Source organism: Choloepus didactylus, chromosome 7 (genome assembly GCF_015220235.1).
Source record: "Choloepus didactylus isolate mChoDid1 chromosome 7, mChoDid1.pri, whole genome shotgun sequence".
Lineage (NCBI taxonomy): Eukaryota > Metazoa > Chordata > Mammalia > Pilosa > Megalonychidae > Choloepus > Choloepus didactylus.
In genome coordinates this window covers 125113379-125132502 of record NC_051313.1, presented here as the reverse complement: position 1 = coordinate 125132502, position 19124 = coordinate 125113379, and the positions used below count along the sequence as shown (strand labels likewise).

At 37.9% G+C, this 19124-nt stretch overlaps 1 protein-coding gene across 1 annotated transcript; it reads left to right on the top strand.

Moving 5' to 3' along the window:
• Positions 1-10339: 10339 nt before the first annotated feature.
• On the top strand, positions 10340-11281 carry LOC119540319 (olfactory receptor 1F12). The gene has a single exon (XM_037844446.1). It carries the CDS (start codon positions 10340-10342, stop codon positions 11279-11281), a length of 942 nt encoding a protein of 313 aa, XP_037700374.1.
• The last annotated feature ends 7843 nt before the right edge of the window (positions 11282-19124 follow it).

Sequence of the window (19124 nt, the reverse complement as noted above, 5' to 3'; positions counted from 1 at the left end):
ATTTCTTCACTTCATCTTTTACCTTTTTACTTGAAAATATACACATAAAATACAGCATGTAATGTAAATGTGAAGTTTGACAAATAATCATGCAATGAACAGCCATGTTCCCTCACTCAGATCACGAAAGAGAATATTGTCATCACCCCCAGCAGCCTCTTTTCCTAACTGCAAACCCCTCTTTCTCTCCAGAAGTAACTGCTATTCTGACTTTTATGGTTATCATTTACTTGCCTTTGAGTCATTATGTTGCCTTAGACTTCTACAATCTGTGACATTTCAGTCTTCCCTTGAGAGTTTTGAAGAACACTGGTCAGTTATTTTGCAAAATGTTCCTCAATTTGGGTTCATCTGTTATTTTTTCTTAATTAGAAGAGGGTTGTGGATTTGCAGGAAGAAGCTCACAGAGGTAAAGTGCCTTCATCATGGCATCATATCAGGGGGTACGTGATATCGACGTGACTTAATTCTGGAGGTGTTAACCTTCATCACTAGGACAAGGTGGTGTCTGTCAGTTTTCTCCATTGTAAAGTTACTATTTATCCTTTTCCCTACCCTATTTGATAGAAATGAGTCACTGAGAGCAACCTACACTCAAGGTGAGAAAAATTAAGCTCCATCTTGTAGAGGAAGAAATGACAGAAAAAATTTTAGGAACATATGTTAAAATCACCACAATAATTAATAAATATGAGAGAGACACTTTGAGGCTATGTTAATGTCCTGCTTCTCCTTAAGCTTTTACCCACTAATTTAAGCATTTATCAGCAGATCTTGCCTATAAAAATTACTACTCTGGTGTTCTATTAGTGTTTTCCTATTCACCTCATTGCTTCTATATTTATTATTTCTAATTCTTCTCTAAGGGAGATTTGTCCCATCTCCCCCATTTATTTACAGCAGTAAGAACTCCTGGATATTTACCTTTATTCTTGGGTTATTACCCAATTCTGCCATTATTTATTTATTTTTTTTTTACTCAAAATTTTCCAGCTTTAGCCTTTTGGGGTTCTATCAGCTAAGCACCTATATCCTTTTGAAATGCCTCCACCTCCATGATTTTTATGATCTTTTTTTTTTCTTTTTTAAATCACTTCCTTACTTTCTGGTACTACAGGATGCTCCTGGTTCATCTTGTATTTTCCCTGCCCCAGCCTAGAGTCAACATTTCTCCAACAAGTCATGGCTCCTTTTATTGTAAAACAGCTCTAGGTGTGCTCATGAATCCTGGTATATTACTAATTCTATGCCCTTTCAGGGGACAGAGCCAGGAAAAATATGTAAGCATACTAACCCATATATACACAAATTTTAATAATTATTTCTGTATGTGTGTATCTGTATGTATCTACCTGCATTTACTTATGTGTGTGTGTATTTATATAAACATGAGCTCACACTGATGCCTCTGACTCTAATCCAGTACCATGGGTTTCATTCTAGCCTTTCCACCTTGCTTATTTATAACTTTTTTGTCCAACACTGGGAAACCTGGCGCCCATTATCTACAATTTATTTGTTGAACCCTGGTATTATGTAAAGTAGTTTAAGAAATGTAACCCTGAACTACTGTGAGAAACACATTTACCAACTGGAGTAACACAGCTCTTTTTTACTTTAGCCTTTAGTATCTAGTCAAACACTTTTCTTCCAAAGATACTTTGGTCAGCTCCATTGTCAACACCTCCTTCAGTAAGGTTGGGTCACATATTTGTAATATAGTTAGATTAATTTGTCATAGTCATAATTTGATTTTTGTAAAATTTAAAGAGTAAAGTTCACTTTTTGTGGTGTACATGTCTATGGGTTTTGATCAATACATAGGGTCATGTATCAGTCACCACAGTGCTTTACAGGACAGTTCCATCACCCCCAAAATTCTCTTGTACAGACCTTTTGAAGACAATTCTTCCAGCCCCTGAGAACCACTGATTTGTTTACTATGCCTACGGTTTTATCTTTACCATAACACTATATAAATGGAATCATACAATATGTAGCCTTTTGGGTCTGATTTCTTTCACATAGTGAAATGTATTTAAGATTCGTCTATGGTGTTTGTTCCATTTTCTAATGCTGCCTTTATGCAAAATACCAGAAATGGATTGGCTTTTATAAAGGGGGTTTATTTGGTTACAAATTTATAGTCCTAAGGCCATAAAAGTGTCCAAACTAAGGCATCAAGAGAATACCTTCACTGAAGAATGGCCGATGGCATCTGGAACACCTCTGTCAGCTGGGAAGGCAAGTGCCTGGCGTCTGCTGGTCCTTTGCTCCCAGGTTGTGTTTTAAAATGGCTTTCTCCAAAATATCTCTGGGCTTGTCGCTCTTAGCTTCTCTGGAGCAAACTTTGGGCTAGCATCTCCAAATGTCTCTAAACAACTCTCAGCGTCAGCTCCCAGGCGTCTCTCCAAAAGTCTCTCTCAGCTGCTCTTGGGGTGTTTTGTCCTCTCTTAGCTTCTCTGGAGCACACTCTAGGCTAGCATCTCAAAGTGTCAGCAAGCATCTGGGTCTGGGCAGTTTCTTTTAAAGGACTCCAGTAAACTAATCAAGACCAATGCTGAATGGGCGGGGCCACACCTCCATGGAAATAATCTAATCAAAAGTATCACCTACAATTGGGTGAGTCATCTCCGTGGAAACAACCTAATCCAAATATCCCACAAGATTGGATTAAAAAATGGCTTTTGGGGTGACATACTATATCCAAACCGGCACAGTGTTGCATGAATCAGTAGTCCATTCTTTTTTATTGCTGGGTAGTACTGCATTGTATGGATGTGCTGCAGTTTGTCTCTTCACTTGTGTAATATACCTTGTTTGTTTCCAGTTCGTGGCAATGGTGAATAAAGCTGCCATAAACACATACAGGTGTTTGTGTGAACACAAGTTTTCAGTTCACTTGGGTAAATATCTAGGAGTAGGATTGCTGAGTCCTATGGTAATTGTATGCTTAACTTTACAAAAAACTGCCAAACTGTTTTCCAGAATCACTGTGCCATTTTGATTTCCCCCAGCAGTGAATGAGCATTCCTATTGCTCCACATCCTCACCAGCATTTGGCATTACTTTCTATTTATTTCCAATTTTAGCTATTCTAATAAATCTGTAGTGGTATCTCATTGTGGTTTTAATTTGTATTGCTCTGACTAATGACGGTAAGCATCTTTTCATATGCTTATTTGTTATCCAATGTTTGTATCTTCTTTAGTGAAATGTCCATTCAGATCTTTCAGAGTTTTTGTTTGCTTATTGTTGTTAAAGAGTTCTTGATATATTTTGGATACAATAAGATGAACAGATATGTGATTTGCAAATATTTTCTCCCAGTCTGTTGCTTGCTTTTACATTCTCCTAACACTCAGAGAATAAAAGACGTAGCTCTTTGAGGTTTCTAACTTTTTGTTAGATCCCCTCAGGCCCAAGGCCTCATCTTCTAACTTAAGGCAATTTTAACCCCTCACTTACTGGTTCAAGCAAACCCTCCAGGGTAATCCAAACATTTTGCTGAATCATCTAGTAAATTTTTGTTCATTGTTTGTTTCCTTTTTGTTTTTGCCCTTTTGGAATTCCCTTATTTTCACTGAGCTAAGTATGCATTTTAAAAGTTTGCTTTTTTTTTAATCAGGCACTTTTAGATGCTTTAAGTCAAGTGTATTTCATAGGTTATCTAGTCAGTCATAATGCCTGATAAAAAATTAGATATAGACTTTTTGAATATCAGTGTATAGAATAATGTTAGCTGCCTATGTGTGTTCCTCAGGTAAGTTGGTAGGCTGGAGTGCCTAAACTCATACCTTCTCATATAGCCCCAGCTGACTCTGTAACTAAACCCTGGCAGTGTTTATAGATTTTAGAATCCTAGTTTATGAATTCACCCTCAGAGGAATACATTTCCTCAATACACAAATAAAGAAAAATTGTGACCCTTACACTGAAGAGGAAAAAGTCAACTTTTGGAGTTGAGATAAATTAAAAAATAATAAATTAAATTAAAATTTAAAACCTAATGAAAGTATTATAAATCCAAAGGCTTAAAGCAAAATTAAAAGGAGAATAACTGTAGGGAGCAGGTTTGCTCAGAGGATACAAGAGGAATGAGACTGTTAATTTTTTAAAGGTTTGCTCATTAGTCAAAGCAGGAGCAATGGGTGAGTGACAGCAAAATAAAAACATGCTAATTAAACTGAATAGAGAGTGATATTTCCTTAGAGAAAGGTCTTAGAGACTATGCTAGATGATTATGATAGGGAAAAAAAGAAATGTATCTAAACCTAACTCTCTTTAATATGGGACAAGAAAATGACATAGTTTGTTATTAGATAAGAGTGAATGATTGGGGCCCATATAGATCTAAAAGAAGAAAAGAGGCAAGAACTCAAAGTTAGCAGGCATGACCCTGCTAGAAAGGACCTGGATCCAGGAAACTGTGGAGAGGCAAACCTTTAAATCTGTCTATGGGAAGATAGTAAGAAAAAATATTAAGTGAGCAAGCCTTAAATATGGAGCAGCTCATAGACAATCATATGCCTGACCAAGACACCCTTAATCTAATATTAGCTTGACTATAGACAGACTCCAGCCAGTCTGATTCCAGGCTCTGAACCGCCCCACTTGACCCTTACAGAATCAAGATTAAGTCCAACCAATCATAGAGTCACCTTCAAGGTGGCTGCCAGCACATTCTCTACAAAATCTTAATGCAAGAGTTAGTGAAAATGCTATAATCTCACTGCTGCAGCTGTTTAGAGGCTGTATACCCTTAACCAGTTTCAGCCTGAGGAAGTGACCTACACATTATCCTTGCCTTACTCATGTAGGGTCATGGTTGCTGTAATTTCACATTAAGTTCCCTGGGTTCCAGATATATTCCTTCCTAACCTCATGTGTAGCAACAATCCTAGATGCTCATGGGAATCAAGGTCAATTATTCCTCCACCAGTATAATAACACCTTTCTTTGCCTGCTGGTCCCCTGGTAAGGAGAGCCCAGAATGGCCAGATAGTAGTCATGGCTTCAAGTTTGGGAAAACCCTTACTGTGTTCTCTCATGGAAACATTCTTCTCCTTAGAATCAAAGCCTCAAATCTGTCAGAGACTAAGGTTACAGAGATGAAAAGCAAAAGCCAATGACTGGATCACTGGTTGATTGCAAAAATAGCCACAATCCTGTACCCCTCCCTGAATCTGTCTTGTGCAAGGTGACTTTGAAGCCCTTCCCTCAAGAGGCAGGGTCTTTGCCCCACTCCTGTGCAGAGTAGTTTATTGCACAGAAAAGGCTGATACATACCAGCACCATATATGGCCTTTTCTCATGCTTAAACTGCATCCTGAAGAGCAGCATCCCCAATCCTCTCAGTGTTATCCTCGAGTAGGCACGTGAGCTGAGGCTTTAAGAGGTCATTTCACTGTAATGTTAGGCTAGGTGCTACTGGGTGATGGAGTATATGATTAAGTGACCACATGCTCATTGTTTCCCCTCCTTTGCCGCAAAATAAGACCTAAGGTATTCATAAGTTCTAAGACGGTGTTGCCAACAAAGTGCTGCAAGCAGAGAAGACAAACATATTTGGAAAATGGATCAATTTTACTAAGGATGAAATAACTTATGCCTAAAAAGGTATTTATTTTTATTAGTGTAAAATTTGGTTTTTGTTGTTCGGGAACTTCTTGGGATGAAGTAGATGTGTGTAACAAAGTCTATGAAAAACTTCCAGATCTTTTAATTCCTTTGTTCTCCCTGGAGAACCGTCTGCTAAGTACATTATCCCTAGAGTTGCAGTTGGGGAACCCACAAGGGGGACAAAGTCATTATTTCTGGAATTGGAGTTTTTCAAGATTGCATTCCCACAGGATGCAAAGAAGCTATAAATTTCAATGTGGGGAAGTCACTCTAGTTCTCAATGCACCAGATATATATGCATTACCCAAGAATCATCCCATCCTTCATTTCTATACAGTCTGGGGGAGAAGCAACATTCTCCCTTTAAAATTTTTCCCATTACCTCTGAGTAAGACTTAGAGGCTAAGTTCCTGCCCAGAAGACTCCTGATATGAGCACCAGGTAAGTACAATGTGAAACGAGCAATTTTAGAGAAACAAGGAGAAAGCATATCTTTACTTAGACAAGCAAGACAAGTGTAGGATCCACAAAAGTCACCAGGCATTGCCTAACAAATAGTAGGTGCCACTTGTGGAATGAATGAATGGATGAATGAATGGATGAATGGAAACCCATCCTGTGACAGTGTGAAATCATAGTTATAGTAGTAGCTTTATGAAAAGTGGGCTAGATTTCAAATCAAGAAATCTTAATTCAGATCCTGACTCTGCTAAAACTCAGTGCCTATATCATGTGTATTCGTGGGTATATTATAGAATCATTGTGAGGATTACCAACCATGAAAACTTTTAATGTGGTATAGATTATTTGACAGTGGTAAGTCTTGTCTTTATATTTTTTCTATCTTGAAAAATTTATTATTGTTTAAATAGTTATAGAATTTACTTAGCTGATGTCATGCACTTTTGATAGTCTTAACATGTTTCTAACAGTGAAAAAAATTACCTTCTGGAAAACTGGAGGGATAATGTACCTAATTTGTATCATGACTGCTACGAACTTGGTGCATTGTTGAGCTCAATAAATGTTTACAGTTATACATCCAAAGCATTTTTATGTGCTTATAGCCCTTCTTTATGTCTCCTATAGATTAGATTCATAGACATAAATCCTCTCTCCAGGGTATTTGCTTTCTGGAATATTCTCTTATTACGTTCTCTGTAAATTAATGTTTCAATATTCAAATCAATTGTTTAACAGAATCATACAAAGAGCTCAGGACAACATATAACAATAGGCTTGGATGAGAATAAAAGAAAAAAAGAATACTGGAAAAAACTTTTTTGTGAGACCTTCCTGGGGACTCTAAACAGAGACTATGGCAAGTGATAAAAACAGAGATTTCTGTTGTGCCAAAGTGAGATGTGGAGGAAGGAGAGGACACAGCAAGAAGTCTTCCAGAAAGGACTTTTAATATTTTCATTCCTTCAAAACTCATAGCTTGCTCTCCCCTTCATTTATGTCCCCCTAATACTCCATAATGAATCCTGTCTCCTGCAGTCTCCATAGCTGCTAGAGAACACTTGTTCAACTAATATTTTTTTAGTGCCCACTATGTGACAGGAGCTGTACCATGTGATGTGATAAAATTCTAACCTGCTTCCTGAGACTATATCATCCTGAAAACCCTAGGGTAGTTATTAGCAGCAGGCTGTCATTTCACCTACTATTAAAAGTCCTGTAAGCTGTGGAAAGTCACCTTAACTATTTCTGGAAATCCTGAGGAAGTTCTCATAACAGCTCTGCCCTCCCCATGGTGGGTGGACTTTTCCATTTTCTTCACCTTCTAATCAAGGCCACTGAAAATTATCATCTTGCTCCATGCTGATGTCATGGCATTGATGCTTTCAGAGCTGCTAATGTCAGGCAGCCTTATGTTCTCTGAAGTCCAAAGTCTCCCTCCACTTTGCATAAAAATGTGTAAAATGCCTCTCCCATTTAGTTTCACACTTTATCATTTGGTCACTGAAAAAGTCATCCAACAAAGTCTCTCCATTTCCTTTAAGTCCTGCCACCAGACTCCATCCCTTTGGTTTACACACAGGCAAGTGGGCTGGGTGGAGAACCAATAATAGAGTCAGAAATGGTGTCTTGCATTTCCTGGCATGCAGCTCACTCCCCCACAAAAAACCAGTCTGTCCTCTTAGGCAAATATAAATCACTGTTTACAAAAGTGGAGTTTCCCTATGCAAAGATGAATAAGATCCTGTCCATGCGCTCTCCAAAATCTTACAAGCAAGAAAGATGAGAGTCATAAAAACAAAACAACAAATATACACATATGGTGGTAGTAGAGTGGGGATGGGGGACTGCTGTCATATACAAATACACCAAAAATGTTATATGGCCTAGGATAAAATTCACTATAAAAATGCATTGAGAGCAGGGATATTGGCCTGCCCCACCTTGATGGTTGCTAGTGTGCTCACAGACATATGGGACTGGTGGTTTGATGGGCTGAGCCCTCTACCACAGGATTTGCCCTTGGGAAGACTGTTGCTGCAAAGGAGAGGCTAGACCTCCCTATAATTGTGCCTAAGAGCCTCCTCCCAAATGCCTCTTTGTTGCTCAGATGTGGCCCTCTCTCTCTACCTAAGCCAACTTGAAAGGTGAAATCACTGCCCTCCCCACTATATGGGATCAGACACCCAGGGGAGTGAATCTCCCTGACAACGTGGAATATGACTCCCGGGGAGGAATGTAGACCTGGCATCATGGGATGGAAAACATCTTCTTGACCAAAAGGGGGAAATGAAAGGAAATGAAATAAGCTTTAGTGGCAGAGAGATTTCCAAAAGAAGCCGAGAGGTCACTCTGGTGGGCACACTTATGCACAATATAGACAACCCTTTTTACGTTCTAATGAATTGGGGTAGCTGGCGGTAGATTCCTGAAACTATCAAACCACAACCCAGAACCCATGAATCTTCAAGACGATTGTATAAAAATGTAGCTTATGAGGGGTGACAATGGGAGTGGGAAACACCATAAGGACCACACTCCCTTTTGTCTAGTTTATGGATAGATGAGTAGAAAAACAGGGGAAGGAAAAAACAAAGGCACCCAGTGTTCTTTTTTACTTTAATTGCTCTTTTTCACTTTAATTATTATTCTTGTTATTTTTGTGTGTGTGGTAATGAAGGTGTCAGGGATTGATTTTGGTGATGAATGCACACTAGGTAATGGTACTGTGAACAATCAAATGTACGATTTGTTTTGTATGACTGCATGGTATGTGAATATATCTCAATAAAATGAATTTTAAAAATGTATTGAGAAAACATATTTCTATCTGATGATATCAGAAAAAGCTTCCTGAGTCTTTAATAAGTATACTATTTCATTCTTTCCTTCCTTCATTCATTCAACAAATAAATATTTAGTACCTGTCATATGCCAAGCACTATTCTATGCATACAATGATTTTTAAAAAGAGAAATTTCCCACTTTTATGGAGCTTGCATTTTACTGATGCAGGATAGAAAATAAATAAGGAACCAAGAAAGGAAGAAAATGCCAGATAATGGCAAGTGATATGAAAACAAAAAAACAGGGCAATGTGATAGTGTCTTGAGGAAAGCCTTAGATAGGGTGGCCAGAGAATTCCAACGAGAGAAAAACTTTATAGACATAAAATTTCAGTGGGTGCCAAGAAATTCCAAGGATAAGAAATTGCTCATAGCAAGAGATGAAGCTAGAGAGGTAAGAAATGTTTGCTTGGAAAACCTATCTCATTTCTACACATGTATATCTTTTTAAATTATTTTCTATGATAATTTTTTTCCTCCACAACCTGATTCCAAGTGTCCCAGGACAAGAACTCTGTCTTGTATTATGTTGTGTTTTCTATAATTCAAAGAAATGCAGGATCCAAAGAAACAATGATATCTTGTATACATGAACCACTTTTTTATAGTTATGTTTAAAATATTTTTTACATATATTAAAAGGGAATCTTTAACATCTGCTCTCCTATTTTGACATAATTTTTCTCTATGTTCTGCTTTAGTTTTATCTATATGAATATAATACATATTCTATACAATCTATTTTCTTTTCTGTGTTCTGATTCTCTAACTCATTTGTAAATATTTTCCTATTTTGCGCATAGTCTTCATATAAATCATTTTTGGAGGCCTAATATTTTACACTTTTCAAGCATATTTTTCTTGTAAGTCTTAATGAAATAGGATAGTTTATCCCTATCTTATAGTGTCTATATGGTAGGTGTCTGACAGGTTTCCAAGCAGGATGTTTCATATGGTTTCAAACAAATATTTGGACAGATTTTCTCACTTAAATTTCAATGTTTGCCATGGAGCGATTTAGTGTGTTGGATTCATGGATATTGTTCAACACACAGTTGACCATCAAGCAGCCACACACAATGCAAACCATGCAACAGTTAGTGTCAAAATCATAAGCAAGAGGCAATATGTGCCTACTGAAGAATGATGTGCACTGATCTCACTGAAATCTTGGATGAGGTAAGGTCCAAGTAAGGAAGATAAATGGAAGAAAATCTTGATGGGATGGAAGGACAAACCTGAGGTTCAGTGAGGCTTGGGAGAACATCAGAGAGTGGGTAGGATGGCCTAAAGAGAGAATATTTAGTAAGTGGGACTGGAGTAGGTGAGCATATAAAAAGTACCAGGGGAAAACTTTTTTCTGGAAAAACATGTCATCTTCTGGGTCTTTGTGCAGATATATCCAAGCAATGGAAAAGGGAAATGAAACCAGCGTCTCTGAATTCCTCCTCCTGGGCTTTTCCGCTTGGCCAGGGCAACAGACTCTCCTCTTTGTACTTTTCCTGTGTCTCTACTTAACTGGGCTGTTGGGGAACTTGCTCATCTTGCTGGCCATTGGCTCAGACCATCACCTCCACACACCCTTGTATTTCTTCCTTGCCAATCTGTCCTTGGTAGACCTCTGCCTTCCTTCAGCTACAGTCCCCAAGATGCTGCTGAACATCCAAATGCAGGCTCAGTCCATCTCCTATTCTGGTTGCCTGGCTCAGATGTATTTCTGTATGATGTTTGCCAACATGGACAATTTCCTTCTCACAGTGATGGCATATGATCGCTATGTGGCCATATGTTACCCTTTGCATTATACCACCATTATGACCCAGCACCTCTGTGCCTCTCTGGTGACTATTCCCTGGATCATTGCCATATTGAACCCCCTCTTGCACACTCTTATGATGACCCATCTGCACTTCTGCTCTAACAATGTCATCCACCATTTCTTCTGTGATATCAACTCTCTCCTCCCTCTATCTTGTTCTGACACCAGCCTTAATCAGTTGATGGTGCTTGCAGTGGTGGGGCTGGTCTTTGTGGCACCTTCAGGGTGTATCCTAGCATCCTATATCTGCATAATCTCTGCTGTGATGAAAGTTCCTTCTGTTCAAGGAAAACTCAAGGCTTTCTCCACCTGTGGATCCCATCTTGCCTTGGTCATTCTTTTCTATGGAACAATCACAGGGGTCTATATGAGCCCCTCATCCAGTGATTCAACTGAAAAAGACTCGGTGGCATCAGTGATTTTCATGGTGGTAGCCCCTGTGCTGAATCCCTTCGTTTACAGTCTAAGGAATAATGAACTGAAGGGGGCTTTAAAGAAGGCCCTAGGCCACAGCAAAATCTTCTCCCAATGAACTGACTGAAGGGAGTTCAACAGGAGACAAATATTAATGAGATCATCGTTCTCATTCCCATCCTAAGTACAAAATTATTATTAAATATTTAAGTAAACTTGACACTGACTTAAATTTGTTACAAATCACAGCCCTATGTATTTGAGCTCTCTGAGAGATTACTGATGTGCACAAATTTTATATATAAAATCCTTGAAAATTACAATACAAATATAAAATCAACATTTGAATGTATTGTTAAGACATCACATGCAGCCCTGATTAACAGGGGAATACCATGAGAAGTACATAACAGAGAATTTTTCTTAGGACTGCCCCCTCCTCCTAGAATGGAAGGAAGTAGGTGACCAATTGTCATGCATGGAAAACACAAACGAATAAAAATTTTTTGTAGTCAAATTTTCAAACCATAACTGCAACATGAAGTCAAAGTGAGACGAGATTGGTGAGGACTGAAGAAATCAAGGAAAGTTTGGAAAACACCATACTTAATCTGAGTCTTGAAACGATGGTTGAGTTTCATATAGGAATGATGAGAATGTTCAAAACGTGAGGAAGACTTGTAGGTTAAAAAAGGAGCATGATCATTACTGCAAAGGAGAGGCTAAACTTGCAAATAATTGTGCCTAAGAGTCTCCCCCTAAGTACCTCTTTGTTGCTCAGACGTGGCTCTCTCTCTCTCTCTCTCTCTAACTAAGCCACCTCAGTAGGTGAACTCACTGCTCTCCCTCCTACGTGGGACCCAACTCTCAGGGGTGTAAATCTCCCTGGCAATGCAGGATATGACTCCCACGGATGAGTCTGGACCCAGCATCACGGGATTGAGAACACCTTCTTGACCAAGAGGGGGATGCAAAATGAAACGAAATAAAGTTTCAGTGGTTGAGAGATTCCAAATGGAGTCGAGAGGTCACTCTGGTGGACATTCTTACGAACTATATAGATAGCACCTCTTAGGTTTTAATGTATTGGAATAGCTAGAAGTAAATATCTGAAACTACCAAACTCCAACCCAGTAGTTGGACTCCTGAAAACGACTGTGTAACAATGTAGATTACAAGGGGTGACAGTGTGATTGTGAAAACCTTGTGGATCACACTCTCTTTATCTAGTGTATGGATGGATGAGTAGAAAAATAGGGACAAAAACTAAATGAAAAATAGGGTGGGATGGGGGGGATGATTTGGGTGTTCTTTTATACTTTTATTTTTTATTCTTATTCTGATTCTTTCTGATGTAAGGAAAATGTTTGGAAATAGATTGGGGTGATGAATGCATAACTACATGACGGTCCTGTGAACAGTTGACTGTATACCATGGATGACTGTATGGTATGTGAATATATTTCAATAAAACGGAATTTAATTTTAAAAAAAGGAGCATGACATGATATGTACAAATAAATGTACTGAATCCATCTGAATGGAGTAAACAGTCTATTAGGGACTGGTGAGAATGAACGATGGATAGTTATTTCTCACCCTGTTTTATATTTATTCATGTTTTAAGACTATACTGTAAGCACTTCTGATCATCTGTCTTAATTTCCTTGCATAAAAAGCAGGATTTTTATCAATGGCTATGTATATATGTATATCTAAATCTACATAAATCCTCATGCTGGCCTACAAAGAATTACTTGGGAGACTATTGATCATCATTTTTAAATTTAAAATTCTGTATTGTTACTCATCCTAGAGTATACATCAAGTTGTCTACATGAGAAGCAACCACACCTGCAATTAAAGTGTATGCCTTTGTGATTTTTTGATTTGGAGTTTGTATGTGATTTCTGTGTTCACAATGTACAACAGAGCCCTGAAAAGTGCATTTTCCATATGCCATATATGCCATATTTTAAGTCATATCATCCAAAATATTTCTTCAAATGTGGTAAACATATGCTCAACCATTTTCATGTGATATGATCACTAACAGGCAGAAATAGAGATAAAAAGAGAAAATAAGAGAGAGAGAGAAAAAGGCACAATGCTATAAATATTTGTCTGTTTGTTTTGATAGAGAGTCTTTCTAGAAATTACATTTGTGGTTCTTGCTCTTCTCAGCCCTCTGAAAGAGAGCAGAAAAATTGTTGGACCATGTAAGGACCAGTGTAAATAACATTAGGTGGAAGAGAGAAGCAGTGGCAGAGACAGACCCATCAGATACCAATATCCTAGCTCCTTAAAGATCTTTGTATGTGTCAGATATTTTAGCTGCAAGTAACAGAAATCAACTCTGCTTAATTGAGCACAAACAGAATCTGATGAAAGGATAATGTGTAATTCATAAAATTCTTAAAGGGCTGAAAGACCAGGCTCAGAGGCCTATGACCAGAACACAGCCAAAATAACAGAAAGAACATTGACCACAGTCACTGTCACTGAACAATGGATGTTGCAGCTTGCCCCACTGACGCTGCCTACCCTTGGACACTAAATGCCTATGCTACCCTACTGCCACCGCTGACCCATAAACTGGACATTTTTGCCACCACCACAGAGATTTTCCACTGCCTATACTTCTTTGCATCACCTATCCTTGATTTAAATGGCAGGTTGACTGAAGGCTATTGAACAAACATAAACATACACCCTTGCTCAAAGCACAAGACCGAGAAAGAAAGTACCTCAAATTTTCACCTGTATTGAACACCACACTGTGCCTCTCAGATCACCTTTCAGGACTGAAAGACTTATCCTCCCTCCCTCCAGCTGCTGGGAGTCCTGCCAGCTGATAGCCCTCTCTGATAGCCATCAGTGTCAGTTGACTCTAGAAAGTGTCCTCAGCTGAAGGGAGAAGCCTGGGTTTGGGGCTAAAACCCTCCCTGGGGGCAAGTTGTATTCAATGATTGGACTCTCAAGGGAGCATAAAGCCCCAATCCCCTAGAACCAACTCAGGGCAATTCTGAAAGGCCGTCTTAGTTCCATGGAAGCAGCTAAAGTTTTTGATGTGGTTGCATCATCACCCAACTTCTTCCACCCAATGTTGCTGCCTTTACTCTGTCACAGGTTTAATCCCAAGATCACTCCTAAAAGTTTCCTGCATGCCATTCTTTGCCTCAAAGTATGCTTCTCTTGGAACCTAACCTGCAACATCATCTATAATGAAACAGTTCAGACAACGTCTGAATATAATGCAATGAAACTAAAATTTAATGACATATCAGAAACAAAAAGGCCCTCCATCTGCATAGTTCTAAAATTCTCTTTTAAATAACTCTTGGTTCAAGGAGGAAATATAAACATTTCTGAATATCTAGAAAATGATGATAATCAAAACACTACATATAAGAAAGTATAGGAAGAACTAAAGCAGTATGCAGAGGAAAATTCTCAGCCATAAGCACTTATATGAAACATAAATGCATTTAATTAATTAAGGATCCAACTAAAAAAGTTTAGAAAAAGACAACAAAATAAACTGAAGGAATGCAAAAGAAATTGTGAAAAAATTAATTAATCAGAAGGCAGAAAAATACCGAACTTATAAATCAATCCAAGGGCTGGATATTTAAAAATCAACAAAACTAAGGAACCACTCCCAACCTAATTAATAAAAAGAGGAGATAGTGTAAATATGCAAAATAAGAAACAAAACAAAATATCTACAGAAACAGAAAATGTGAAGAAACACAAGACTAAAGCATTTTAATTGAATCTATGCAAATAAATTTGGAAATCTAAGTAAAATCGGTAATTTCCTAGGAAAATATTTTTATCAAAACTACTTCTAGAAGAGACATACTATCTAAACAGGTTGATTTCCAAAAAATAAATACATTTTTTCAAGAACTATCACCCATAAAAGAACAAGACCTGAAAGTTTCATAGGGATTTCTACCAAATCTTAAATAATTATCAGAGCACAGAAAACTTACAAAATATATTAAAGTGAACATTAAGTATATGTTGAAAATATATATTAAAGTGAACATTTTGATATAAAAATCTGCAGACTAGAAAAATTAAACTAGACAAATCTCACTGACTACTGATGCAAAAATTAAAAACAATATTAGCAAAAGGAATCCAGCAGCACTTCAAAAGAATAATACATCATGAACAAATGAGGTTTATTTGAAAAATGCAAGAATGGCTCAATATTAAGATATCTGATAACAAAATTTATCACAATAACAAAAAGATAAAATAAACAGGAATAATCTTAATAAATGTCCATGGTAAGTATAAAGAAAAATTTAAACCACTACTGAAGGAAATAAAAGGATACTTGAATAAAAGAAATGATACCATAAAGATGTCAATTCTCCCTAAATTAGTGTATAAATTTAATGTGGTCCCAAAAATTACTAACAGTTTTTAAGTCTAGAAACTGCTACTAAAAGTTTACATGGAGAAATACACAAAGAAGTAGGTCAATAGGAGGGAACTAGATCTATCAGATATTAAAACATTGTACAGCCCCAATAATAATGTAGCACCGACATTTAACAAAACAACCAAACCAATAGAAAAACAGAAAGTCTAAAATTGATGCGATTATAAACAAGAATTTAATATAAAGAAAAGGTTGCAGATGATTAAAAAGGGGAAAGATACTATTCAGTAAATGTTGTAGGGACAACTAGATACTTATTCAGAAAAAAAAAATGGATCCATTACTTATGCCTTACACCAAGACAAATAACTAATAAATCAAATACATAATGTAAAAAAGATGAAACAATTAATGCACAAGGATAAAGTACAGAAGAATTATTTTATACTCAAAATCCAGAAATCATAACAGAAAAAAATGGATAGATTCAACTATATAAAAGTTTAAAAAGGAAAAGAAAGAACTCTACATTACAAAGAGTCAAAAGGATTATTAAAAGAAAAATGCCAAATAGCAAAAAATATTTACAACTCATATCAAAGACAAAGAAATAAAGTAAAGAACTCTTAAAACAGTAGAAAAAATGGCAAAAATTTCAGCAGGTAATTCAAGGGGAGAGAACTACAAATGACTCTAACATATGAATAAATACTCAGTGTAACTCATTAAAAGTAAAGCAAATTAAAACTATAGTGAAGTACCTACAAGATTTTTTAAAATTCATGAGTTTCATGATACTCTCTGAGACACATTGGTGAACAAGCATATCAGATTTTATTATCAAAGTACAAATTGACATAATTGCTACTGTTGGCAAATGATAGAAATTAAATAGTTTCTAAATATAGATGCATGTACCCTTTGATTCAGTAACTCTACTTTTGAGAATTTTCCATTTGGATATAATTGACGACATATGGAATGCCATATTTTCATCATCGTAGCACTGTTTGAAATAGCCAAAGTAAAATCCACATGCCTGTCAACAAGGGCAATGGTTTAGAACAATAGGGACTAGTTTAGAATATTACGGTACATTCAGTACATTCGTACAATGGAGTGAGTACCTTGCAACCTCAATAAAGAATGGGGAAGCTCTCTTTGCACTTATATAGAATAAAATCCAGGATATAATTTTGGAAGAAAAACACAAGGTGAAAAACAGTATATAGCATGCTATCTTTTAGATAAAACAAAAACATGTAAATAATTTGCTTGTATACGCACAAAATATCACTGGAAAGATATTCAACAAGCTAATAACAGTGGCTACTTATAACAAGGGTTGGGAATCCAGTGGAAGAGAGACAACAGTGGAGGGGAAGTTTTTTACCTTATGCCTTTTAATTTTTTGTTTTATTTTTGAACCATGTAAATTTATTTACTTACACAAAAAAAATTGTTTAATTCAAAAGTAAACATCTTTTATAATAGCAAACAAAAGCAAGGAATGTTGAATTGAATATGACAAAACATCTATAAAATTTTTGTGTGGAAAATTATAATACTTCATTAAAGACCTTTAAATAAGTTGCAAATAAAAGAAAAGAATATACCGTGCTCATGGATAGAAAAAAATAAATATTTAAAAGGTGTCCATTCTTCTCAAATTATCTGAAAGTCCGATGTAACTCCAACCAAAATCTAAATACTTTTTTCTTTTATTATTGAACTTGCTAAACTAATTATAAAATGTAAGAGGAGAAGCAAAGGGCCAAGAACATCCAAGACAATGTTAAAGAAGAATTATAGGGTTGTGGAGGTGGGTATTTTTTCTATGTGATATCAAGATAATGTGGCATTGACTCTCAGATAGGTAAACAGCCCACAGAACAATACAAAAAGGTTCCAAACAGACCAACACATATATGAAAAGTTTGTATGACAAAAGTGCTTTGCAGAGAGGCGGGGCAAGATGGCAGACTGGTGAGCTGTATGTTTTAGTTACTCCTCCAGGAAAGTAGGTAGAAAGCCAGGAACTGCGTGGACTGGACACCACAGAGCAATCTGTCTTTGGGCATACTTCATACAACACTCATGAAAATGTCGAACTGCTGAGATCAGCGAAATCTGTAAGTTTTTGCGGCCAGGGGACCCGCACCCCTCCCTGCCAGGCTCAGTCCCGTGGGAGGAGGGGCTGTCAGCTCCGGGAAGGAGAAGGGAGAACTGCAGTGGCAGCCCTTATCGGAAACTCATTCTACTGATCCAAACTCCAACCATAGATAGACTGAGACCAGACACCAGAGAATCTGAGAGCAGCCAGCCCAGCAGAGAGGAGACAGGCAAAGTAAAAAAAAACAACAACACAAAAACTCCAAAATAAAAGCAGAGGATTTTTGGAGTTCTGGTGAACACAGAAAGGGGAAGGGCGGAGCTCAGGCCTTGAGGCGCATATGCAAATCCCGAAGAAAAGCTGATCTCTCTGCCCTGTGGACCTTTCCTTAATGGCCCTGGTTGCTTTGTCTATTAGCATTTCAATAAGCCATTAGATCTCTGAGGAGGGCCCTTTTTTTTTTTTTTTTTTTTAATCCTTTTTTCTTTTTCTAAAACAATTACTCCAAGAAGCCCAATACAGAAAGCTTCAAAGACATTCAATTTGGGCATGTCAAGTCAAGAGCAGAACTAAGAGAGCTCTGAGACAAAAGGCAATAATCCAGTGGCTGAGAAAATTCACTAAACACCACAACTTCCAAAGAAAAGGGGGGTGTCCACTCACAGCCACCATCCTGGTGGACAGGAAACACTCCTGCCCATCACCAGCCCCATAGCCCAGAGCTGCCCCAGACAACCCAGTGTGACGGAAGTGCTTCAAATAACAGGCACACACCACAAAACTGGGGGTGGACATTAGCCTTCCCTGCAACCTCAGCTGATTGTCCCAGAGTTGGGAAGGTGGAGCAGTGTGAATTAACAAAGCCCCATTCAGCCATCATTTGAGCAGACTGGGAGCCTCCCGACACAGCCCAGCAGCCCAGAACTGCCCTGGGGGGACGGCACTCACCTGTGACATAGCACAGTCATCCCTCAACAGAGGACCCGGGGTGCACAGCCTGGAAGAGGGGCCCACTTGCAAGTCTCAGGAGCCATACGCCAATACCAAGGACTTGTGGGTCAGTGACAGAGACAAACTGTGGCAGGACTGAACTGAATGATTAGACTATTGCAGCAGCTTTAAAACTCTAGGATCACCAGGGAGATTTGATTGTTAGGGCCACCCCCGCTCCCCGACTGCCCAGAAACACGCCCCACATACAGGGCAGGCAACACCAACTACACACGCAAGCTTGGTACACCAATTGGGCCCCACAAGACTCACTCCCCCACTCACCAAAAAGGCTAAGCAGGGGAGAACTGGCTTGTGGAGAATAGGTGGCTCGTGGATGCCACCTGCTGGTTAGTTAGAGAAAGTGTACTCCACGAAGCTGTAGATCTGATAAATTAGAGATAAGGACTTCAATTGGTCTACAAACCCTAAAAGAACCCTATCAAGTTCAGCAAATGC